We start from the raw sequence: 27,564 nt of genomic DNA on the forward strand, positions 1-27,564 counted from the left end.
TGTATTAAAAATGTATGTGGAATTTAAAATAGGATTAAATGATTTAAACTTATTTATTTATATTTTTATTTAAAACAAAATAATTATAACAAAAAATAGAATTTACTGAGGTATTTTTAATATTTTGTTAAATTTTTAAATATTTAGTATAAAAATTGTATAATTAAAATGGAATTTTGACAATTTATGAAATATAATTGATATAATTTAATTATATGATTTACTGAGTCATTTTTACTACTTTATTCAATAAATAATTAAATATTCATTGTATTAAAAATGTATGTGGAATTTCAAATAGGATTAAATGATTTAAACTCAGTTATTTATTTATATTTTTATTTAAAACAATATAAATATAACAAAGAATAGAATTTACTGAGGTATTTTTAATGTTTTGTTTAATTTTTAAATATGAAATATAATTGATGTAATTTAATTATATGATTTACTGAGTCATTTTTACTACTTTATTCAATAAATAATTAAATATTCATTGTATTAAAAATGTATGTGGAATTTCAAATAGGATTAAATGATTTAAACTCAGTAATTTATTTATATTTTTATTTAAAACAAAAAATCGAATTTACTGAGGTATTTTTAATGTTTTGTTAAATTTTTAAGTATTTAGAATAAAAATTGTATAATTAAAATAGAATTTTGATAGTTTATAAAATATAATTGGTATAATTTAATTATATGATTTACTGAGGCATTTTTACTATTTTATTCAATAAATAAGTAAATATTCATTGTTTTAAAAATCTATACAAATAATATTAAAAAATTTAAAAGTAGTTTATTTATATATTTATTTCAAACAAAATAAATATAACAAAAATATGAATTTACTGAGGTATTTTTAATATTTTATTAAATTTTTAAATATTTAGTATAAAAATTTAATGATTAAAATAGAAATTTGATAATTTAAAAAATACAATTGATATAATTTTATGATTTACTGAGGCATTTTTATTATTTTATTTATAAGGCAAACTGAATATTTACTAATTAATATTATGTGTCCAATTAAACAATTAAGAAACATCCACTGTGAAAATCAATAATGCAAAATCATATTATGATATAAACGGGCGAAGGCTTCTTGAAATTCGGTTACGCTCAGTAAATATAATTACTCGAAATGCAAACGTGGAATACATAATTATCGAGCCGAACATGTCACGCGATCCTATCGATTAGACATTAGAAAAAAAATGACAATAAACGTACGTACACACCGATTTTTTCGTCCACGTACCTTTAATTTAATAATTTAAGTGGCGTGTTCATTAGTTTTAGTCTTAGTGCGGCTTCGAGGAATTCGAACGAGAGGGTTTAGTGTTACAGACATTTAATTGAACAAAGATTAAAGCTTCTTATTACGTCAAAAAAAAAATGGACACTAAAAATAATCGTGGAATGGCCTGGACCAAAATGAGGTAAAATATTTTTTTTTTAATTGAGTATTAAATTAAATAATCTCGTTTTAGGAGGATTATTAAACTTGTAAAGCTCTTAATTCTTACCACAATTCGGAGTTAGAGGAACTAGCTAATTTTAATTGTGTGCCTAAAATGAAATATTGATGTATGTCAAAGTTACTCAAGAATTTTGAGAAGATTATCATTATGACTTGAATTTAATTTGTTACATTAAAATTATAATATGAATTACAAGTTCTATAACTACCTATTAATTAGATCATATTAAATAATTTAAACACAGATAAATCAATAAATATTCACGTGCTGATAAATTGTGACTATTTTATTCAGTAAATAAATTCTTAGTAATATATGTGCATCCACCATTTTTGATAATTTGTGTATTTTTTAATAAAAATATATTAAAAATGAGTCCTCTCATCTTGACACACAGATTATAAATCAAACACAAATTAATTCCTCCCCAAATTTCACATACTCATTTAAGTTAGAAACGACAAACAATTTATCAGAAGAGATTTAAGTTTAAATCGACTAATTTCAATTCCTAAAAATTCTTACCTTACTCACTGACTAATAAATGTTTCGGTATTTCGTTTAATTAAACTTTTCTGTTTTAAGCCTATAAGTTTCCAATATTTAAATTATAGTATCGTAACCATTAGAGAAGTTGTGGGAGTTTGTGGCTTACCTCAACAATTTTAGCTTCTCGTTATTATTTTGTTAGAATCAAACAGCAAACTAACTTGTTATTATTTTAGTTATATTATTGATAACTTACCCAATATCAGACACCCATCTGTAACAAACAAAAAATAAATTTAATAATATAAAAGGCACTTACTTTAGAGGATAATAACTATAAATTAATTATAAAGTACACCTAAATTCTATTTTTTGTTATAATTATTTTGTTTTAAATAAAAATATAAATAAATTTCTGAGTTTAAATCATTTAATCCTATTTGAAATTCCACATACATTTTTAATACAATAAATATTTAATTATTTATTGAATAAAGTAGTAAAAATGACTCAGTAAATCATATAATTAAATTATATCAATTATATTTCATAAATTATCAAAATCCCATTTTAATTATACAATTTTTATACTAAATATTTAAAAATTTAACAAAACATTAAAAATACCTCAGTAAATTCTATTTTTTGTTATATTTATTTTATTTTAAATAAAAATATAAATAAATGACTGAGTTTAAATCATTTAATCCTATTTGAAATTCCACATACATTTTTAGTACAATGAATATTTAATTATTTATTGAATAAAGTAGTAAAAATGACTCAGTAAATCATATAATTAAATTATATCAATTATATTTTATAAATTATCAAAATTCCATTTTAATTATACAATTTTTATACTAAATATATAAAAATTTGACAAAACATTAAAAATACCTCAGTAAATTCTATTTTTTCGTTATATTTATTTTGTTTTAAATAAAAATATAAATAAATTACTGAGTTAAAATCATTTAATCCTATTTGAAATTCCACATACATTTTTAATACAATTAATATTTAATTATTTATTGAATAAAATAGTAAAAATGCCTCAGTAAATCATATAATTAAATTATATCAATTATATTTTATAAACTATCTAAATTCCATTTCAATTATACAATTTTTATACTAAATATTTAAAAATTTGACAAAACCTTAAAAATATCTCAGTAAATTCTATTTTTTGTTATAATTACTTTGTTTTAAATAAAAATATAAATAAATTACTGAGTTTAAATCATTTAATCCTATTTGAAATTCCACATACATTTATAATACAATGAATATTTAATTATTTATTGAATAAAGTAGTAAAAATGCCTCAGTAAATCATATAATTAAATTATATCAATTATATTTTATAAATTATCAAAATTCCATTTTAATTATACAATTTTTATACTAAATATATAAAAATTTGACAAAACATTAAAAATACCTCAGTAAATTCTATTTTTTGTTATATTTATTTTGTTTTAAATAAAAATATAAATAAATAAATAACTGGGTTTAATTTATTTAATCCTATTTGAAATTCCACATATATTTTATTACAATGAATATTTATATATTTATTGAATAAAATAGTAAAAATGCCTCAGTAAATCATATAATTAATTTATATCAATTATATTCAAAATTATCAATTAAATTAAATCGAAGAGATTTAATATTATTTGTAATTCCATAAACATTTTTATTGTTTATTTCTTTCCAATTAAATTAAATGAATTATATTTTTTAAGTAATTATGTTTATATTTACATTTTGTAAATAAATATATTTTTTATTTTGAATTAAACATTAAATTAATTGATCTTTATAATAAGATTTTAACCATCTTCAATAAATATGAAGGATTTAATTTAATTAATTCAGCAACTCAAATATCCGCATAATTATAAACTCCCAACTATAAACTTTACATTGATAATATTCTAAAGTAACTTAAACTTTATAAGTCACTTGAAACACCTGCTTTAAGTGTTTGATTATTAATGCGGTCGTGTTCACGTAATTAAACATATAATTAGTTAATTATTGTTGATATAATGTTGAGAGAAAGTATAAGAACAAAATATCAAATATAAAATTACAACAAAAAAAGCTTCCATCATAATAATAATCGATTCCTATTTACAATCTTTCGGAACATGTCTATAAAAGTTAATTTCTTATTTACTGTTTGAATAGACAATTTTTGAAGCGATCCACTTACATCCCCCATTCAATATAAATCCTCGCTTTAAACTTTTCCAAAGGTAATCAACGGCTGCGACTCCGATTCTTACACCTGCCACTTCAAAATCAACACCCCTAAAATCCGTACGTTGCGTCACACACCGTAAGAATCTCATGTTTCACGAGAATTGATCGCCGATTCAATTAAACGGTAATTAATTATACCGATGGCATTAAGTGGTTTGTCGTACCGCTTATTTATTTGCCAAACCGAAATTCATTTGTTTGATTGATGATCGGCTCAACACAATCGTGATTTATGTCCATTACTTCATTTTTTTTTTTTTTCTGGTAATTTATTAATGCTTTAAAATTTGATTTAATGTTAAAAAACTAAGCTCAAAATAATAAAACTAAAGTTCATGTACATTGTAAATATTCCCCCCTTTCAGATACGCCCCTGATTTAAACAGAGATTAGAGCAATTGAGCGGAAGTTGTAAAATAAAACACGCTCGATAAAAATTAAGTGGTGTCTAACTTTATGAAAATAATTGAGTCATTTAGTTAATTAATTCGAAAGCTTTCGCCATTTAAGTTTTGTAATCGATTTAATTTGCTGCCAAGCTTTAAACTGTGAATATTAAACAATTTCTTTTAAATAGTTTCGACAAACTAAAATCAGCACATTAAATTATTAAAGTCGTTTAGTTAATTTGAAAACTTGAATTTTAATTAATAAAATATTTGACACAAAAAATTGGATGTGTATTATTGAGTCAGTTAGTTAATCTGAAAGCTTTCACCATTTAAGTTTTATGACTGACTTAAATTGTTCCTAAGTTTTTAGTATGAATAATAAACTCATAAGTTTCTTTCAAACAGTTTTGACAAATTAAAACCTGTAAATTGTTGAATAAAACTACTTTAATTAATAAAATTTTCTAAATAATCACTCAAAAATTGTATGTGAATTATTGAGTCAGTTAGTTAATCTGAAAGCTTTCACCATTTAAGTTTTATGACTGACTTAAATTGTTCCTAAGTTTTTAGTATGAGTATTAAACTCATAAGTTTCTTACAAACAGTTTTGACAAATTAAAACCTGTAAATTGTTGAGTAAAACTACTTTAATTAATAAAATATTCTACATAATCACTCAAAAATTGTATGTGAATTATTGAGTCAGTTAGTTAATCTGAAAGCTTTCACCATTTAAGTTTTATGACTGACTTAAATTGTTCCTAAGTTTTAAGAATGAGTATTAAACTCATAAGTTTCTTTCAAACAGTTTTGACAAATTAAAACCTGTAAATTGTTGAGTAAATCTACTTTAACTAATAAAATATTCTACATAATCACTCAAAAATTGTATGTGAATTATTGAGTCAGTTAGTTAATCTGAAAGTTTTAACCATTTAAGTTTTATGACTGACTTAAATTGTTCCTAAGTTTTAAGTATGAATATTAAACTCATAAGTTTCTTTCAAACAGTTTTGACAAATTAAAACCTGTAAATTGTTGAGTAAAACTACTTTGATTAATAAAATATTCTACATAATCACTCAAAAATTGTATGTGAATTATTGAGTCAGTTAGTTAATCTGAAAGCTTTCACCATTTAAGTTTTATGACTGACTTAAATTGTTCCTAAGTTTTAAGTATGAATATTAAACTCATAAGTTTCTTTCAAACAGTTTTGACAAATTAAAACCTGTGAATTGTTGAGTAAAACTACTTTAATTAATAAATATTCTACATAATCACTCAAAAATTGTATGTGAATTATTGAGTCAGTTAGTCAATCTGAAAGCTTTCACCATTTAAGTTTTATGACTGACTTAAATTGTTCCTAAGTTTTTAGTATGAATATTAAACTCATAAGTTTCTTTCAAAGAATTTTGACAAATTAAAACCTGTAAATTGTTGAGTAAAACTACTTTGATTAATAAAATATTCTACATAATCACTCAAAAATTGTATGTGAATTATTGAGTCAGTTAGTTAATCTGAAAGCTTTCACCATTTAAGTTTTATGACTGACTTAAAATGTTCCTAAGTTTTTAGTATGAGTATTAAACTCATAAGTTTCTTTCAAACAGTTTTGACAAATTAAAACCTGTAAATTGTTGAATAAAACTACTTTAATTAATAAAATATTCTAAATAATTACTCAAAAATTGTATGTGAATTATTGAGTCAGTTAGTTAATCTGAAAGCTTTCACCATTTAAGTTTTATGACTGACTTAAAATGTTCCTAAGTTTTTAGTATGAGTATTAAACTCATAAGTTTCTTTCAAACAGTTTTGACAAATTAAAACCTGTAAATTGTTGAGTAAAACTACTTTGATTAATAAAATATTCTACATAATCACTCAAAAATTGTATGTGAATTATTGAGTCAGTTAGTTAATCTGAAAGTTTTAACCATTTAAGTTTTATGACTGACTTAAATTGTTCCTAAGTTTTAAGTATGAATATTAAACTCATAAGTTTCTTTCAAACAGTTTTGACAAATTAAAACCTGTAAATTGTTAAGTAAAACTACTTTAATTAATAAAATATTCTATATAATCACTCAAAAATTGTATGTGAATTATTGAGTCAGTTAGTTAATCTGAAAGTTTTAACCATTTAAGTTTTATGACTGACTTAAATTGTTCCTAAGTTTTAAGTATGAATATTAAACTCATAAGTTTCTTTCAAACAGTTTTGACAAATTAAAACCTGTAAATTGTTGAGTAAATCTACTTTAACTAATAAAATATTCTACATAATCACTCAAAAATTGTATGAGAATTATTGAGTCAGTTAGTTAATCTGAAAGTTTTAACCATTTAAGTTTTATGACTGACTTAAATTGTTCCTAAGTTTTAAGTATGAATATTAAACTCATAAGTTTCTTTCAAACAGTTTTGACAAATTAAAAACTGTCAATTGTTGAGTAAAATTACTTTAATTAATAAAATATTCTACATAATCACTCAAAAATTGTATGTGAATAATTGAGTCAGGTAGTTAATCTGAAAGCTTTCACCATTTAAGTTTTATGACTGACTTAAATTGTTCCTAAGTTTCTTTCAAACAGTTTTGACAAATTAAAACCTGTAAATTGTTGAGTAAAACTACTTTAATTAATAAAATATTCTACATAATCACTCAAAAATTGTATGTGAATTATTGAGTTAGTTAAGTATGAAGGTTTAAATAACATAACATTATGAATTGTTAAAATATTTTTATTATTATAATAAATTTCATCCACCGTAATAAATAATGCCATTTTATATCACTAAAATATACACATGTTCTTAACAATAATATCACATAATAATTATAAATTAAACTTTTACACAACCAATTTTATCAAAGTTATCACAACTATAATTGTCCAAACTAAAAAAATTATGTACAATTTAAAAAATAAATGTCCAATTAATTAATTAAGTAAATAAGCATTTAATTTCATTTAACAAATAAAATATTTAACAAGCATATACACAAATAAATCAGTCCAAATGGTAAAGCTAATTTAGGTGGGACAGAGGGTGAAGAGTTGTTTTCTGACTCGTCATTTTGTGAGGGCATGTAGTCGCCGCATTTTTGGAAATTTTTAGGAACAGGCAACATGTCGTCGTGCTCCCCCACTTTGAAAATCAACGCCATGCCCAACTCCACGTGGAACTCTATATGGCAGTGGAAAATCCAATAACCTGAAAAGTATTTATTATGTTAATTTAATTAATTAATCACCATCAAATAATTATTATTTGAGAGCTTTTTTAAGCTCTTCCTAAGAAGATGCTGTAAGTTATGAAGTTAGTTTAAGAGTGGCAATGAACTGGTTCAAGATTTATTAAAATAAATTTTCATAATGTATTTTAAAGTGTTTTAATAAAGTATACATTATTATCTGAAAGCTTTTTTAAGCTCTTTCTAAGAAGATACTTTAAGTTATGAAGTTAGTTTAAGAGTGGCAATGAATTGGCTCAAACTTCATTAAAATAAATTTTCATAATATATTTTAAAAAACTGTATATTAATATTTGAAAGCTTTTCTAAGCTCTTTCTAAGAAGATATTGTAAGTTATGAAATTAGTTTAAGAGTAACAATGAACTATTTCAAGATTTATTAAAATAAATTCTCATAATGTATTTTAAGATGTTTTATTAAACTATATATTATTATCTGAAAGCTTTTTTAAGCTCTTTCTAAGAAGATACTTTAAGTTATGAAGTTAGTTTAAGAGTGGCAATGAACTGGCTCAAACTTCATTAAAATAAATTTTCATATTGTATTTTAAAAAACTGTATATTAATATTTGAAAGCTTTTCTGAGCTCTTTCTAAGAAGATATTGTAAGTTATGAAGTTAGTTTAAGAGTAATAATGAACTATTTCAAGATTTATTAAAATAAGTTCTCATAATGTATTTTAAGATGTTTTATTAAATTATATATTATTATCTGAAAGCTTTTTTAAGCTCTTTCTAAGAAGATACTTTAAGTTATGAAGTTAGTTTAAGAGTGGCAATGAACTGGCTCAAACTTCATTAAAATAAATTTTCATATTGTATATTAAAAAACTGTATATTAATATTTGAAAGCTTTTCTGAGCTCTTTCTAAGAAGATATTGTAAGTTATGAAGTTAGTTTAAGAGTAACAATGAACTATTTCAAGATTTATTAAAATAAATTCTCATAATGTATTTTAAGATGTTTTATTAAACTATATATTATTATCTGAAAGCTTTTTTAAGCTCTTTTTAAGAAGATACTTTAAGTTATGAAGTTAGTTTAAGAGTGGCAATGAATTGGCTCAAACTTCATTAAAATAAATTTTCATATTGTATTTTAAAAAACTGTATATTAATATTTGAAAGCTTTTCTGAGCTCTTTCTAAGAAGATATTGTAAGTTATGAAGTTAGTTTAAGAGTAATAATGAACTATTTCAAGATTTATTAAAATAAGTTCTCATAATGTATTTTAAGATGTTTTATTAAACTATATATTATTACCTGAAAGCTTTTTTAAGCTCTTTCTAAGAAGATACTTTAAGTTATGAAGTTAGTTTAAGAGTGGCAATGAACTGGCTCAAACTTCATTAAAATAAATTTTCATAATGTATTTTAAAAAACTGTATATTAATATTTGAAAGCTTTTCTAAGCTCTTTCTAAGAAGATATTGTAAGTTATGAAGTTAGTTTAAGAATGGCAATGAACTGGTTCAAGATTTAATAAAATAAATTCTCATAATATATTTTAAGACATTTTATTAAACTGTATATTATTATTTGAAAGCTTTTTTAAGCTCTTTCTAAGAAGATACTTTAAGTAAGGTACTTAAAACTAATTAATTTATTAGATGTTTTAAAATTATGGTGTTAATAATAGAAATTGGGCATAAATATAAAACGGTGACAAAATTTATTTGCCCGTCAGTTTTGCGTGTACCCACAACAAACGGTGACAGGAATATGTGTTTTATTACCTGTGCAGGTTTTAAATGAACGCAACCCCTTTCAGATTGAGTGACACAGCCGCATTTTATACGACAGCTTTTACCCCAAAACTATATCACAGACACGTCAACAAATAATTCATTAAAATGGCATTTTTACCTGGATTATTAGCAACAAATCTGACAATGGTGTATCCACCGTCCGGAACGGTGACGGTGTCTTTCAGTGGGGCGTCGAGGAGGTTGCGTTTGATCAAACCCCTCGCGTCCCGGTCCTTTATCTCGGCGACGGTGGTGTTCTCCCCCAGACGTTCCATCGCCACCACCCTGAACGCGTAGCCGTGCAAGTGCAGGGGGTGGTTGGCGTTGTAGGCGAATCCTTCGTCCACCAGAACCAGTTCCACGACAGCACCGAGAGGGATCTATAGAGAGTCAACGGTTTAATTAGCTAAATTTTATATGAATTATTGTAAACTTTCACCGTTTAATTGACTTAATGTGCTTTTAAGCTTTGAATTTAGATATTAAAGTGAGGAATTGACAAAGGATGTCGATTAAGGTACCTGCATGACGTGGAGACACTCGCAAAACTCCTCCACGCAGTTGGAGACGGTGCTCTGGTTACAAAACATCGAATCCTTGACCTGATCCCTCTGCGGCATCACAGCGAAGTTGGGGAACTTCATCGAGATATGGTTGATCTGCGGTGTGAGCACTCGATTCGGCTGACTCACTGTAAGAATTCACCGTACGTTATCTTGTTTTCAAAGACTTTTAGTCGTCCCGCTTACCGTTGTAGAAGCCGTACTCGGGGAACTTGTGGAAGTGAGGGTTGTTCAGTCTGTAAAAGTCGTAAGCGATGTAGAACTGGAGGTCGGGCTTCGTACGCAGCGTCTCGTCCCACGGTTTCAGCGACTCGAAACGGGGGACGGGCACGTGTTCAGTGATGTTGTCTTCGGTGCCTTTGTTCAGAGCATTCACTTGCTGAAAAAAAAAAACAATAGGATTGATAAACATTTCAAAGTATTAAATATTAAGTATTTACTTGTTGTTTGAATCCAAATAATAATTTATAAAAGCAAGAATACCTTTTTATATAATAAACTGTTGAAAAAATTAATTTAAACTAAAAAATAATTGAAAAATTATCAATTCAGAAAAATGGCGGATGCGCCAGTTACATATATATAAAATATTTTTAATTCATTTCTAACATTCATTCATTTTTTAATTCTAATTTAATATATTTTATAAATAAATATACCTTAAACATTTTATAAAATAAAGTTATAAATGTGTGTTGAAAAAATTAATTTAAACTTATTATTATTTATATTATTATATTCTTATAATGTTCATTTTAAAATATATACAATGAATGTAAAATATTTTTTATTAGTTTCTTTTCTCAACAATTTAAATTTAAAATATATTTTATAAATAAATATGCTTTAAACATTTTACAAAGTTATTTAAAAAATTCTTAATGTGTCATTGTTCATTTTAAAATTTATACAATAATTATAAAATATTTTTAAGTTTAAGTTTTTTCTTCGTCAGTTTAATGTATTTAAAATATTTTTTTTAAATAAATATACCTTAAAAATTTTATAAATTTATTTATATTATTACAAATATGTCGTGGTTCATTTTAATATATATATATATATATATATATATATATATATATATATATATGTATATAATATAATAAGTATAAATTATTTTAAAATAAGTTTCTTTCTTCAACAGTTTAAACTTAAAATATTTTTTTGAATAAATATACCTTAAAAATTTATTTATATTATTATAAATGTGTCGTTTTAAAATTTATACAATAAATATAAAATACTTCTACTACTCTATCTTTGACAGTTTAAATTTAAAATAATTTTTTTTAAATAAGTATACCTTAAAAATTTTATAATTTTTATTATATTATTATAAAAATATCATTGTTTGTTTTAAAATATATACAATAAATATAAAATATTTTTAATAAGTTTTTTTCTTCGACTGTTTAAATTCAAAATATTTTTTTAAAAATTTTATAAATTTATTTATAATATTATAAATATGTTGTTTTTCATTTAAAAATATAAACAATAAATATAAAATATTTTTAATAAGTTACTTTCTTCGACAGTTTAAATTTAAAATATTTTTTTTAAGTAAATATATCTTAAAAAATTTATAAATTTATTTATATTATTATAAATATGTCGTAGTTCATTTTAAAATATATACAATAAATATAAAATATTTTTAATAAGTTACTTTCTTCGACAGTTTAAATTTAAAATATTTTTTTAAATAATGATACCTCAAAAATTTCATAAATTTATTTATATTGTTATAAATATGTCATTGTTCATTTTAAAATATATAAAATAAATATAAAATATTTTTAATAAGATTCTTTCTTCGACAGTTTAAATTTAAAATATTTTTTCAAATAATTATACCTCAAAAATTTGATAAATTTATTTATATTATTATAAATATGTTATTGTTTATTTTAAAATATATACAATAAATATATAAAATATTTTTAATAAGTTTCCTTCTTCGACAGTTTAAATTTAAAATATATTTTTAAATAAGTATACCTCAAAAATTTTATAAATTTATTTATATTATTATAAAATTATTATAAATTATAAATTTTAAAATATATACAATGAACATAAAATATTTTTTATAAGTTTCTTTCTTTGACAGTTTAAATTTAAAATATTTTTTCAAACAATTATACCTCAAAAATTTAATTTATTTATTTATTATTTAATTTATTTATATTATTATAAATATGTCATTGTTCATTTAAAAATATATACAATAAATATAAAATATTTTTAATAAGTTACTTTCTTCGACAGTTTAAATTTAAAATATTTTTTTTAAGTAAATATATCTTAAAAAAACTGTAAATTTATTTATATTAATGTAAATATGTCGTTGTTCATTTTAAAATATATACAATAAATATAAAATATTTTTCATAAGTTTCTTTCTTCGACAGTTTAAATTTAAAATATATTTTTAAGTAAATATACCTTAAAAATTTATAAATTTATTTACATTTAAGTCGTTGTTCATTTTAAAATATTTACAATAAATATAATATAATTTTCATAAGTTTCTTTCTCCGACAGTTTAAATTTAAAATATTTTTTAAGTAAATATTCCTTAAAAATTTTATAATTTTATTTATATTTTTTATAAATATGTCGTTGTTTATTTTAAAATACATACAATAAATATAAAATATTTTTAATAAGTTTCCTTCTTCGACAGTTTAAATTTAAAATATTTTTTAAGTAAATATTCCTTAAAAATTTTATAATATTATTTATATTTTTTATAAATATGTCGTTGTTTATTTTAAAATATATACAATAAATATAAAATATTTTTAATTTAAAATATATGAATTTAAAATATATTTTTTTAAATAAATATACTTTAAATAGAATTAATTTAGAAATTATTGTTCATTTTAATATTCATACACGAAATATAAATTAATTTTGATAAAAGTTTTTCTAAAATTGGCATTAGACATGTAATTATTACCAAATGATTATTTTCCAATCAAACCAATAATTTTAGCACTTTAAAAATAGAAACATGATTTTATTTATCGGTATTGATATTCATAAAAAGTCCCCTCTCACATCACAAAAAGGAGAAGCCGACTATGTCCTTGTTCAGAGTCCGCAAATTAGAAAAAAAAAACCTCTACCCGATAATTGTTCGTAAGTCATTAAAGCAAATCAAATTAATAATGGTTCTTCCTTAACAATAAAACGTTTTATTAATTTACAAATGGGTTCATTTAATTTTGACCTTCGTGAGCTGATTTTTAATAATAATAATTGTTATTAAAAGGAGCCTTGTTGAAAGTGCGGTTGAATTAATATAAACAATTGGATTGTGTGCCATATTTATTATTATTAATATTAATCAATTATCTATTATAACGTGTAACTAATCAATAAATTAGTGGATGCTTCTGTTACTGATGCAAAATTATTTATTCCTTTCTTTTAACCCGAAGCTATATTTAATAATATAATTTTTTTGTATCCAAACATGAAGTTGTATGATGTCAATTATTCATCTGTTTTATACACAAACAATGCCTTTAATATCATTATTTTATGGAAAAAATTCCACAAATAAAAGCAAAATTAATTGTCAAAATATATATATAGAACAAAAGAATTTATTATTCACTGATGACGTGCAAAAGACAAAAGGTAAAAATAGCCACAATAAAACTTTTAATGTATGGTAATTAGTTATTAAATATTGTGGGGGAAACAACTAAACAGTAACTGGTATATTTAGCATGTTAATTATCTTCAGTCCCATGACAAATCAACCAAACATTAATAATTAAAATACATTGATCCAGTCGTCAGATTTTATTGATTTTTGGTGTACAATTTTGGGATAAAAAATACAAAGGAATATCATCATCAGTAAGGATAACTTCAAGTTGGAAGCTGAAGGTCTATCAAAGTCTTTGGAAGGAGGGCTGAACGTCATAGATTGTCCCACATGAGTTCAATTTATAATAGGTCTGAAGATTTTGTTACATTAAAATGTTGTAAATGCTTTAAAGAAGCCCTGTTCATATAAAGCCATTATCTAGTTGGAAAACTGGATCTAGAAAGGTCCATTCCAGTGCTTAAAACTATAATTGTCTAGTCTGCTCCAATATTTGGAGTTGATGTTATAATGTGAGAGGAAACACAGACAGGGGAGAAGAAAAAACCAAAATACTGTATTCTGCAGTAAACCCTCCACCTGGGAAGAAACCTTCTATCTTCCATCAACCACTAGTTGGCACCAAGTGATCTTGTAGAGATGAACTCACTAATTCATCCTTTATTATCTTCTTCAGACTAGTCTCAACAACAATTTTAGACAGTGGTTTGACTCGAGTTCATCCAATTGGTGATTTCAACAAAGAGAAGCTCAGCCTCTTCTAAGCCAATAATTAGCCCCCTCCCAAAGTCAGTTAGATGGCTTTTAGAAATAAAATTGGATCACTGAATAATGAATCAATATCCTTTGTTTCCTGAACGTACACTCAGAAGCCATCAAGGGGAAACATCCCCAAGTTTCTTCTTAGTTAACATTAACTTACCACTCCTTCGTTGTGAGAAGTCTCATAGCTGGGATCACCCTCCGGAAACTCCGACTCGGAGCTGTCAGCCTCCTTGTAATGCAAAACTGCCACCTGGTGGGCGCTGGTGAACCTCTCGTCGCAGTCCATGAGACCCCGGAAGCGGATCCAGTACAATCCAGCTGCCTGATCAGCATTCAATATGAAATCGAAACGTTCCCCTGCGTAGGTCACCAAAGACGTGGCTGAAACACATTTAATTGTTTTTAACGTTCATTCATAGAAATTACTTAATTACACTTCACAATTTATGAATTCCTTCGTAAATTACGACAACAAACAAGTATAAATCATTAATGAATCACTAAGGTTATCCACGTAATAGTAAATCCCATATTTCAATGGGAATTCTGTATATTTATTAAATAATTACACTGATAAAATTTACCTAAGAACCCGAGTAAACCAATTAGTATTGGATTACGACGTATAATCTACACCCAGTTCCACTTCCTTCAAGATCATAACAACTGAACTTCGTGTAATTTGATGAAATTTGCATTTTCCCACATCAGCATTACTGATACATAATCGAGAGGTAATTAACATAGTTGAAACGCCTGAACGTTATTATTTAAACTTTGAATCACATGTTCTATAATATTTTTATTTTATTTAAGAGTTAATGGTCAACAAAAACATTTTAAAGGTTAGTTTAGGTTACATTAGTGACAGTTCCTTTCCTAGACTTTGTGTTGAAGCCATTTTATTTTAAAATTTCTTATTAGCTGCTACAATAAAATTTTGTTGGCCACTTGCAGCCTTTGTCCCATTAATTAATATTCTACCAAGATATTTTTAAGGTTAGGTTAGGTTGAATAGTCACTAATTCAACCTAACCTAACACAGATGTCACTGTACAGTCGTACAGTGACATCTGTGTTCTTTTAAAAATAAAACAATTTGGACATTTTATATTACAGTTTTCTAGTTATTGCTTTGTGTTGGAGCCACTGTATTTTAAAATTTTTTATTAGTTGCTACAACAAAATTTTGTAGGCCACTTGCAGCTTTTATCCCATTAATTAATGTTCTACCAAGATATTTTTAAGATTAGGTTAGGTTGAATAGTCACTAATTTAACCTAACCTAACACAGATGTCACTGTACAGTCGTATAGTGACATCTGTGTTCTTTTAAAAATAAAACAATTTGGACATTTTATATTATAGTTTTCTAGTTATTGCTTTATGTTGGAGCCACTGTATTTTAAAATTTCTTATTAGTTGCTACAACAAAATTTTGTAGGCCACTTGCAGCTTTTATCCCATTAATTAATGTTCTACCAATATATTTTTAAGATTAGGTTAGGTTGAATAGTCACTAATTCAACCTAACCTAACACAGATGTCACTGTACAGTCGTATAGTGACATCTGTGTTCTTTTAAAAATAAAACAATTTGGACATTTTATATTACAGTTTTCTAGTTATTGCTTTGTGTTGGAGCCACTGTATTGTAAAATGTCTTATTAGATGCTACAACAAAATTTTGTTGGCCACTTGCAGCTTTTGTCCCATTAATTAATGTTCTACCAAGATATTTTTAAGGTTGGGTTGGATTGAATAGTCACTAATTCAACCTAACCTAACACAGAAGTCACTGTACAGTCGTATAGTGACATCTGTGTTCTTTTAAAAATAAAACAATTTGGACATTTTATATTACAATTTTGTAGCTATTGCTTTGTATTGGAGCCATTTTATTTTAAAATTAACAAGACGTCTCTACTACAAGATAATTTTTGGACTCCTGCAATATTCGTGCTTTTAATTTATGTTCTACAAAGATTTTCTAAAGGTTAGATTAGGCTTAGTGCAGTGACATCTGTGTATTTTTAAAACTAAATACAATAAGCACATTTTATATTACAGTTTTCTATTTCTATTGCTTTGTATTGTAATAGTCATTTTATTTTAAAATAAACTAGATGTCGCCACTAGGAAATAATTTTAGTCCCATTTTTATCCCATTTAATGATTGTTCATTAATTTGAAGGCCGAAACTTACCATTAATTGGTTTAAAATCGCTTCCGTCACTGCTGATAACAGCAATGGTGTGATTATCAATGGACATTTCTATTGGACAGTTTAGGAAACCTGCGTTGATCAACCTAAACCTGTACCTTTCCCCCTAGAACAGCAACAACAACAACAAATTAATATAATAATATACTAGTTGGCAAATAATTGTGGCAAACCTGATTGACGAAGAACCTGGCGGTCAAATTTAGGGCTCCCTCAACACTAGGTTGGCTATTGACAGGCAGCCCCAGGCCGTTGATCAACAACGTTGACGGTTTGTTGTCGCCAATGCTGTGGTGATGGGAGACGAACTTCTTCATCCCTATTTCGGCGTCCCAGTCGATGATCGTCATCAGCGAGTTGTCGTTGTCGTAGAGGCCGGCGTGGGCATCATCTTCGGCGGGTTGGCGCACAATCAGCGCCCCAAAAGCACCGTCGGCCCTTTGTACGCCTAATTAATAACAATCATTTCAGCATTGCCGATTGCAATTATCGTTAGCATGTAAATGTCAGTGATGTAAAAAGTTGCCGGTGCATTTAATTTGGCCTTTACACACGCCGATAAAATTGTTTTAAATGTTTTTAACACGTGCACCGATACAAAATGCGGACCGGAGATAAATAAACTCGAAATCGTTCGTGTAAATTGAAATTAAATTGTTGTTCAAAAAAACATTTACATTTTAAACTTCAGTTCGACCACATTTTTGGAAGGATTTATGGCTTTTGTTTATTTGTACAACTAAAGCTTTAATTGGAATAACGTCACTAAATTAGAAAATAAAAAAAGTATTAAAAAATAGAAAAGTTGGGTTAGGTTGGGTTGGTGAAAGTGAGGTTAGGTTAGGTTACTCACCGCTGTGGGAGTGCCAGAAGTGGGTTCCGGGATTCACGGCCTTGAAGTCGTACCTGAACGTTGAACCGGGCATAATCGGACACTGGGACACATAAGGGACACCATCCATGTAGGGGTAACCTTTCTGGTGTTGGCCGTGCCAGTGGATCGTCGTTGTTTCGCTTGTAAGCTCGTTGACGACGTCCACTATTACTTGATCCCCTTCGCAGACCTGCCAGTCAAAAAATTATTAGAGTTTTAACCTATAAAAATACAAAATCCTGCTTACTTCTATGGAAGGACCCGGCATTTTACGATTGACCACAAGAATGGGACGTCGATACCCATCAGCCGGTACACAATCCGGCTTGAAGCAGTCGTCAGCCACAATAGGACAGTCGTAACAGGCCTTGGTCAACGTTTCGTACCATTCAACCTCGAAGGTGTACCGACATACCATGGGGGCGGCGCCCTTGATGCATTTTCTCTTGCAAGGGTTCTCACCGTCCAACAGCACATACTCTAATTGGACTTCAGTGGAATTATCTGTGAAAATTGTCATTAAATAAAAGGAACGTCTTGTTTTATTGAGAATTACACACCAGCTACGACTTCTTTGTACAACGTTTCGGATTGAGCAAGACCTGCAACCACCAGCAGTAGTATGGGTATCAGCATCATTTCTCTCTCCTGAAATAAAACAAAGTTACCATTTATTTATTATATCTTTGAATTTGCCGCCTTTAATTTGAACCTAACCTAACCTAACCTAACATTTTTTTTTAATTTGCCGCCAATATCTTTCTAAGTTGATGACGTCACAGGCCTATAATATGTTTACAAATGACGGTCACGTACAATTACAGATTCCTGTTGATATAAATTTGTTGTTTAATTTCCTTTTAACTATGATTAATTGACCCTTTCTAAATATGCATTTTAATTGAGTCAATGACATATGTATTTATTCAATAATATTGTATGAATTTTACTATTTTTTAATATAAATTGTCTAAGATGATAACATAACAGGTCACGTGTAATTAATTAACACAACAATATATAACAATTCCATAATTAAGCATTAATTAGTGTGTGATCAAAATTTATGATAAATATTACAAATTATTCATTAAAATTAAGGCAATTTTGTTCATTTTATCAAAACATGGCAGGTGTTTATTTTAATCAGAAATAATTTGTTACTAAATGTTGTAATTTAGTTTCGTTTTAGCCATAATTAACATTTATCGTCAACTGATTGTTTTTAACACGTACATTTAAATAAACTCATTGATATTTGCATTTAAAATACTGTAATAACGTTTTTAATGTTACTATATTTTTGAATTTGCCGCCATTTATTTTCGAAGCTAATAAACTCATTGATATTTGCATTTAAAATACTGTAACAACGTTTTTAATATTACTATATTTTTGAATTTGCCGCCATTTTCGAAGCTAGTGACGTCACATGCCTGTAAAAGGTTTACAAATGGCGTCACATGTAATTACAGTTATCTGTAACTTCTTATTATTAAATATTTATTATTGCATAACAGCCTTGAAATCGTTTTTGTTTTATTAAAATTCCCTTTTATCAGAAGTGATTTATTGTTATTAATTTCGTTTTAACAATGAATTTAAATAAAGCCAATGACATGTGTGGGTATAAAATGAAGTTTTCATTATTTCCTGCATCTTTGTATGCCATTTAAATTTAATGTTAAAGATTAAATTTTATTATTGTTGTTAATGCACGAGTAAGTTATTTGAGGTAAACCTGTTTTATGATTTGCTAACAGGCATTATTCAAGAAAATAAAAGAGAAAATTACAGGTCGGACAATTTGAATTTCAAATAACATTTTTACGTTTTAAAAACAAATCGTTTAAACACATATTTACATAATTTTTGTCATTACGTGTAATTATATAATTGCTTTTTTTGTTAATATATTTTTTAATTAGCCATTTTATAAGTCAAATAAACTTGTGGTCAGTTTAATTCATTGTTTATAAATAAAATCATGAAGTTAATAAAGTTTGTCTTAAATAAATTAATCACATTATTACAAAAGAAAATAAGTTGAATGGTAAAAATTAATCTCCTTATCACTTCGAGTAAGATCTCAGAGTAATCTCAGTGAGAATACGATTTTTTTTAATTCGTTTATTTGCTGATAAGTATAATTACATGCAATAAAACTAGACAAACTAGACAAAAGTAAAGGTCGAATCGATACGTTTGTTGACTTGTGAAATACATATCCAACATCAGAACGGCCTGGCTGCAATTCATTATTGTCCGAAATGTTATGCCCGTAATAATTAACGTTGCAAAACCGTTTTTGCTGGAAAGTTACCAATCACGGCGCACGAAAATGATCGACGTTCAACTATTTCGCTATTTCCTAACGATTTTTTTTTTTATTTAAAATGCAATTTATGTGCGATTAAATCGAGAAACTGTGTTTGTTGAATTCTGAACGCCAAAGGTGAAACTTAAATCTGCAACAAACTGAACTAATCTGATAATTATCGTTATTATTTTATTGTTATCTGAGATTTCAAATTGTATTTATATCATTTACGGTGCTTATTACAAAACTGCAAAGCTATCCACTGATTTATTAATATGACAAGTTGTCTAATATTTTAATGTTGTCTTAAAAATGAAGAGGAACAAGTGTTTCAGTGTCATGAATGAGAATCTCTTACAAAACTGACAAGTTATCTAATATTTCTTAGTGTCTTTTTAAATATAAAGTGTAAGAAATGAATTTTCTAGCTACTTCAATGTCATTAAAAAACTTAAATGTCAATTAAATCAATTGCAGTGTGTCTTACAAAACTGACAAGTTATCTATAGATTTCTCAATGTTCTCAATAAAAGTTATGTAAGAGGTGAATCCTCCTATTGTTTCAATGTGACTAAATAATGCAAATATTAATTAAATCGAATGCAAAATCTCTTACAAAACTGACAAGTTATTTAAGTTTTTAGTGTCTTTAAAAATAAACTTTAAGATGTGAATCTTTCAAATGTATGAATATCATTAAATAACTCAAATGTCAATTAACTCCATTAATTTTCTCTTACAAAAATGACAAGTTATTTAAATTTTTAATGTCTAAAAATAATCTGTAAGGAGTGAATCTTCCAATTACTTCAATCTCTCCCAATAATAGAAATTTTAATTAACTAAATTACAAGATTTGTTATAAAATTGACAAATTATCTAATATTTCCTTAGTGCCTTTTTAAAAATGAAATGTAGGAAGTGAATCTTCCAATTGCTCCTATATCATTAAATAACCCAAATGTCAGTTAACTCATTTACATTTTCTCTTACAAAATTGACAAGTTATCTATTGATTTTTCATTGTCATTTAAATATCATTGTAAGAAGTGAATCCTATTCCAATGTTATTAAATAATACAAATTTTAATTAACTCAATTACAAAATCTCTTACAAAACTGACAAGTTATCCAAATTTTTAGTGTCTTTAAAAATGAACTGTAAGAAATGAATCTTCTAATTCCTTCAATCTTTCCCAATAATACAAATTTTAATTAACTCAATTACAAGATTTCTTATAAAACTGACAAGTTATCTAACATTTCCTCAGTGCCTTTCTAAAATGAAATGTAGGAAGCGCATCTTCAAATTGCTTCAATTTCATTAAATAACCCAAATGTCAGTTAACTCAATTATATTTTCTCTTACAAAATTGACAAGTTATCTATTGATTTTTCTTTGTCTTTTAAATATTATTGTAAGAAGTGAATACAATTCCAATGTTACTAAATACTACAAATTTTAATTAACTCAATTACAAGATTTCTTATAAAACTGACAAGTTTTCTAATATTTGCTCGGTGCCTTTTTAAAAATGAAATGTTGGAAGTGAATCTTCAAATTGCTTCAATTTCATTAAGTAACCCAAATGTCAGTTAACTCAATTATATTTTCTCTTACAAAATTGACAAGTTATCTATTGATTTTTCATTGTCTTTTAAATATCATTGTAAGAAGAGAAACCAATTCCAATGTTACTAAATAATACAATTTTTAATTAACTCAATTACAAAATCTCTTACAAAACTGACAAGTTATCTAAATTTTTATCGCCTTTAAAAATGAACTGTAAGAAATGAATCTTCTAATTCCTTCAATCTTTCCCAATAATACAAATTTTAATTAACTCAATTACAAAATCTCTTACAAAACTGACAAGTTATATAAATTTTTATCGCCTTTAAAACTGAACTGTAAGAAATGAATCTTCTAATTCCTTCAATCTTTCCCAATAATACAAATTTTAATCAACTAAATTACAAGATTTCTTATAAAACTGACAAGTTATCTAATATTTCCTCAGTGCGTTTATAAAATGAAATGTAGGAAGCACATCTTCAAATTGCTTCGATTTTATTAAATAACCCAAATGTCAGTTAACTCAATTATATTTTCTCTTACAAAATTGACAAGTTATCTATTGATTTTTCTTTGTCTTTTAAATATCATTGTAAGAGTGAATCCAATTCCATTGTTATTAAATAATACAATTAAATGAACTATAAGAAATGAATTTTCCAATTTCTTCAATGTCTTCAAGATTTCTTATAAAACTGACAAGTTATCTAATATTTCCTTAGTGTCTTTTTAAAAATGATCTTTAAGAAGTGTTTCTTCCAATTGCTTCAATGTCAATAAAAAATTCAAATGGATTAACTCAATTACAGTGAATTTTAAAAAATTGACAAGTTTTCTATCAATTTCTTAATATATTTCTTTTTAAATGCATTTAATAGATCAATTGATAATTAACTCAATTAAAGTGGTTTTTTATGAAATTCAAAAAAAAAACCTAACAATTATTATTGTTGTCTGGTGATTTGTTTTTAAGATGTTTAGTTCTAATTTGTTTATTGTTTTTTGGTCCAAACCGACTAAAAATGGTAAATATTTGGGGATCCCCTGGTTTGTTTAAACAATTAGTCCGAGTTTATGAACGAACGTTTTTGCGTTTAAAAGTCCTTCGTTTCTGTTCAATTAGGAATTTAGTACTTGCGCAAGCTTCCTCTTCTTGAAATGTCATTAAAACCGGCATTGACACTAATGTTGCAAATTGTTGGTAATTTACAGAAAATGTATAAATATTCATGCACATTTTACGCCATTAAAATTTAAGAAAAACAAAGTTATTTTGGTCAAAAATTAATTAAAAAACTCACTTAATTAACACTTGTTGTTCACTTCACAAGTTTTAGCAATGAACTAAGTGGCTACACTAAAATGACATAATTCTATATAAAATCATTGTTTATAATAAACTAATGTGTTGTACGTGGTTTTTGCTAGGGTGATAAATACGATATTAGGAAAAACCGAGAAGCTCAATGCATCTATATATTTCCCGAGAATTGGATGAAATATTCATTAGTACTACATCCGCAAAATTGTTTTTAATTGTTTCAATGTCTTTACGTTATTATTGGGAATTTTTTGAACAATTCAATTGGTTTTTTTGCAAGATTTAAATTGTAATTATTCCGCTGTCGAATTAAATAGCAATTTTGTGTGTGTATTTACAGAATTCAAAAGTTAGTTGAACAATAATAAATATACGTTTATAATTGCTTGTTTATAATAAGTAGGAAGCAAATTAAAATAATCAATAAGATAAGCTTAAATGATCGATTTCATTTTTTAAAAGACGACAAATTAAACGTTTAATATTTGTAATTATTGTTGTATTCTTATAAACAAAACTTATTTAAAAATATTGTCAGCATTTGTTTATTTTAATTGGTTTTGAGAATAAATACTCAATTATTATTATTATTTATTTATATTTTTATTTAATATTTATTATTAATTATTTAATATTAATTTTACACATTACGTTTACAAATTTGTTTATTTAATTTTAATTATATTTTCTTCTGATTAATTTATCAGATTAATTTATACCAATAAATTTTATTAATCAAATTTTCAAAATTGTTTAAAAAATATAAAAATAAAATATAAAAATATTTATATAATTTTGTTTTTTTATTTTATTTGTTTAAATATATAGAAAATATGATTTTTTAAGAAAAATAAAATTATTAATTTAACTCTATATTATTTATTTACATTTAATTTTTATTGATGAAACTTTTTAACTTATTTTTTGTTTTTAATATTCAAATATAATTCTAGCCAATCTAGAATCTAAAATTAAATTAAATTTCTGTTGTATATGGTTCAAAAATTCGCATAAATTTGAATTAATTATAATTTAATTAAAATGACGTAATATTTTACTGTTATATTTTTAATTTTTTAGCCTACAAAATATTTCAGTGGCCAAAATTATTTATTTTTATTAATTTAAAATATATGTCATATGTTTGTCTAATATTATTTTTTTATGACAGTTTTAACTTGTATAGAAGTGTATAATCAATTTAAATGAATTATAATTTATTTAAAATTATTCTTACCATTTAGCATACAATTATTTGTTTTAATTTAATATGTTAAATTACTTTTGAAGTAAGTGAAGTATTTATCACATAAAAATTTAATTTGAAAACCTGAAAATTACTTATTTTTTATGTAAATTTAGCAAAATTTTAGAATAAATTATATTGTGTTGTTTTTTGTTAATATCAATTGTTTATAATACAAAATTAAATTATATTTTATGTCAATTATAAATGATGTTTCTAATAATTAATTAAACATCATAAAAAAATTAATGTAAAATTTGATACAAACTTTAATTGCACATCATTAAAATACTTAAAAAATAAAAAATCAAATTATTTAAATTTTATAAATAAATAAAAAATATAAAATGTATGGCACATTTTACATATATTTTTTTAATTTATTTTTAAAATAAAGTATATTTATTTATTATAATTTTTTTTTAAATTTCATTGAAAGAAAATATAAAAAATATCAATTATAACTGACTTAAAATATAATTTAATATTTAAAAAATTAAAAATGGGCAAAAAATCAAATTAAAATGTGATTCATTGTAAATAAAATCTTTGGTTGTCAAAATTTATAATATATAATATAATAAATTAATTAAATTTTATAAAAAATATAAAATATACAATATAAATAAATTTTTAAAAACTGTGTAAAAAGTATTAAAATAAAGTATATTTACTGATATTATATAATTTTTCTAAATTTTTATTGAAAGAAAATATAAAAAATATAATTTATAACTGATATACAACATAATTTAATATTATATATTAAAAAATGAAAATAAAATAAAATAAAATAAATATTTATTATTACAAACAGTTAAGAATTTATAGTAAAATGTGATATAAACTTTAATTAATTATCACTGAAATAAATTATTGTTAAAATACATATAATAAAATAAAATATATTAAAGTTTATAAAAAAATATAAAATAAACAATTTATGACACATTTTATATATAAATTTTAAAAATTAAGTTAAAATAAACTAAATGCATTGATATTATATAATTTTTCTGTAATTTCCTTAAAGGAAAATATAAAAAATGTCATTTATAACTGTATATGTATAAGTAAAATTCATTTTATTTAAGATAAAACATATAATAATGTAATAATATAAAATAAAATGAAACATTTTAATTAAATTTTATAAACAAATATAAAATAGACAATTTATGACATTTCATATAAAAATTTTAAAAATTATTATTGAAATAAAGAACATTTATCATTTTTCCTGAAATTTTCTTGAAAGAAAATATAAAAAATATCATTTTTAATTGACTTGAAATATAAATAAACTTTAACTAATTATCCCTAAAATACATTATTGTTAAAATATATAAAATAAAATAAAATATATTAATTAAAATTTATAAACAAATATAAAACAAACAATTTTTGACACATTTTATAGAGAAATTTCAAAAATTTTTGGTGAAATAAAGAATATTGATATTATATAATTTATTCTATTCTATTTCTATTTTATTGAAAGATATATTAATAAAAAATATTTCCTTATAAATTATATCTAATTAATTATAATTATTTACCAATTTTAATTCACTTTTTAAATAATTAAATCTTGTTTAGTATATTGTAAATATATCAAATTTTTTAAAAATTAATTATGAGAGATTTTATAGCATAAACAATCACTCCTTATGTCAAATATTTAAATTAATTAATCATTTCTGATGTATAAATTTGTATACAATTTTATCAAATAAATATCAAAACAATTTTTAAAACCATTTAAACAAAAATTTTTAATAATTTTCTGGTATAAACAGTCACTCATATTATTAACAATAGATAGAATATTTATATATATAAATTAATATTATGTATAAATTTCTATTTTCTATTCTTTCTATAATTAATTGTTAATTTAAATTTAAAATAATTAATTAATAATATTTTTTAAATTTTGTTTAGTGTTATTTTTAGATACTTTTATTATTAATAAATTAAAATGACAATTTTTTAATTATTTTTAATAGTTAGAATATTTAGTAAATAAAATGTATATTAAAAAAATATTTCTCCTTTTCATTTTTGATTACAAGAATATTTTTGAACAGTCAAGTGCGTAATTATGATATTTTATCTCACGTAATAAAGTACAAAACACTCTTTATTTGTAAATTTAATCCACAAAAATTTCCTATTATTGCCGTTAGTCGTTTATAATAAAGAGAACCTTTTAAAATTTGCAACTGAGACTCACAATTCAAAGTCGTCCCATGCAAGACAAGAACCCAACACACACGCACACACACACAAACCAGCACGGGAACACGTACTGACGTCGTACCGGAGCGGCCGAAATTTAAATGCGATGATAATGTGCAGCCACCGCGAGATACGACTCAAATGGATTAAGGGGGATTATTAATTAACGTGACGGATTCTAGGTGGTACCCGGGTACTGTCGACTCGAAACTCCAGACTTTTCAGGAATCACACTTTTCAAAAATTAATTACTTCTTTAATTATGTACAATAATATTATATTAATATTGGCGATTTAAAATTTATCCTAATTAAGCACACTTATTTAAATATAAGTATAAAATCAATCAATCATTATTTATTATGTACAACCACATTTAAAAATTGATCACTAAAGCTTCTTATTAAAAAAAAATCGTTTTGTGCAATATATTAAATTAGTTTTATAATGGATTAATACGATAAAATTTTCTTTTGTTAATATTAAGGCTGTCAAAAATACAAGTTTTTATGAAAATTTGATAAAATTGAATATTATTTATTATAATATTTATAACCATGATTAGAAATCAATAAAATTTTATACTATTAAAGCAAATTCGTCTTAAGGGATATGATAATTTAGTTTTATCATAAATGCATACAATAAATTAATGACTCATTCATAAAAATTGAATGTTTATCAGTTTATGCTGCAAACTTTTCTTATTAAATTTACTATATATGTTTAAAGATAATTAATTAATTACTTTGGGATATTTAAAATTTCTTATAATTAACAATTATCGTTAGGAAAATTAATTTTACAAATAAATTTCTATGAATTAATTATATTTTAACCATATTATAAAATCATGAAGAAATTACTAATTAAATAAAACTTTTAATTAATAAAACTCGTTTTATTTGTTATAATAATTCTCTTATATTGTATAAGTATATAAAAAAATCATTAAATCCTTTTAATTAATATTTCCAAATCCATATTTCCAACATAATAAAAAATTTGTTTTCTATGTGAAAATAAAAATAATTGATAATTTAACATTATGAGAGATTTTATAGCATAAACAATCACTCCTTATGTCAAAAATGTCTTAAATATTTAAATTAATTAATCATTTCTGATG

The 27,564-nt window shown here is 24.2% G+C and overlaps 1 protein-coding gene across 1 annotated transcript; it reads right to left on the reverse strand.

The window, feature by feature from the left end:
- Positions 1–7,477: 7,477 nt before the first annotated feature.
- Positions 7,478–26,543, reverse strand: LOC109602679 (uncharacterized). The gene is made up of 11 exons (XM_020019100.2): positions 26,431–26,543; positions 18,289–18,376; positions 17,976–18,232; positions 17,708–17,918; positions 17,028–17,302; positions 16,837–16,960; positions 14,788–15,011; positions 10,421–10,613; positions 10,193–10,362; positions 9,790–10,051; positions 7,478–7,882 (listed from the first exon to the last, which is right to left on the reverse strand). Exons 2-11 carry the CDS (start codon positions 18,365–18,367, stop codon positions 7,635–7,637), a joined length of 2,043 nt encoding a protein of 680 aa, XP_019874659.2. The 5' UTR covers positions 18,368–18,376; positions 26,431–26,543; the 3' UTR covers positions 7,478–7,634.
- Positions 26,544–27,564: the final 1,021 nt, after the last annotated feature.

The sequence above is a fragment of the Aethina tumida genome, chromosome 3 (assembly GCF_024364675.1).
Source record: "Aethina tumida isolate Nest 87 chromosome 3, icAetTumi1.1, whole genome shotgun sequence".
Classification (NCBI taxonomy): Eukaryota; Metazoa; Arthropoda; class Insecta; order Coleoptera; family Nitidulidae; genus Aethina; species Aethina tumida.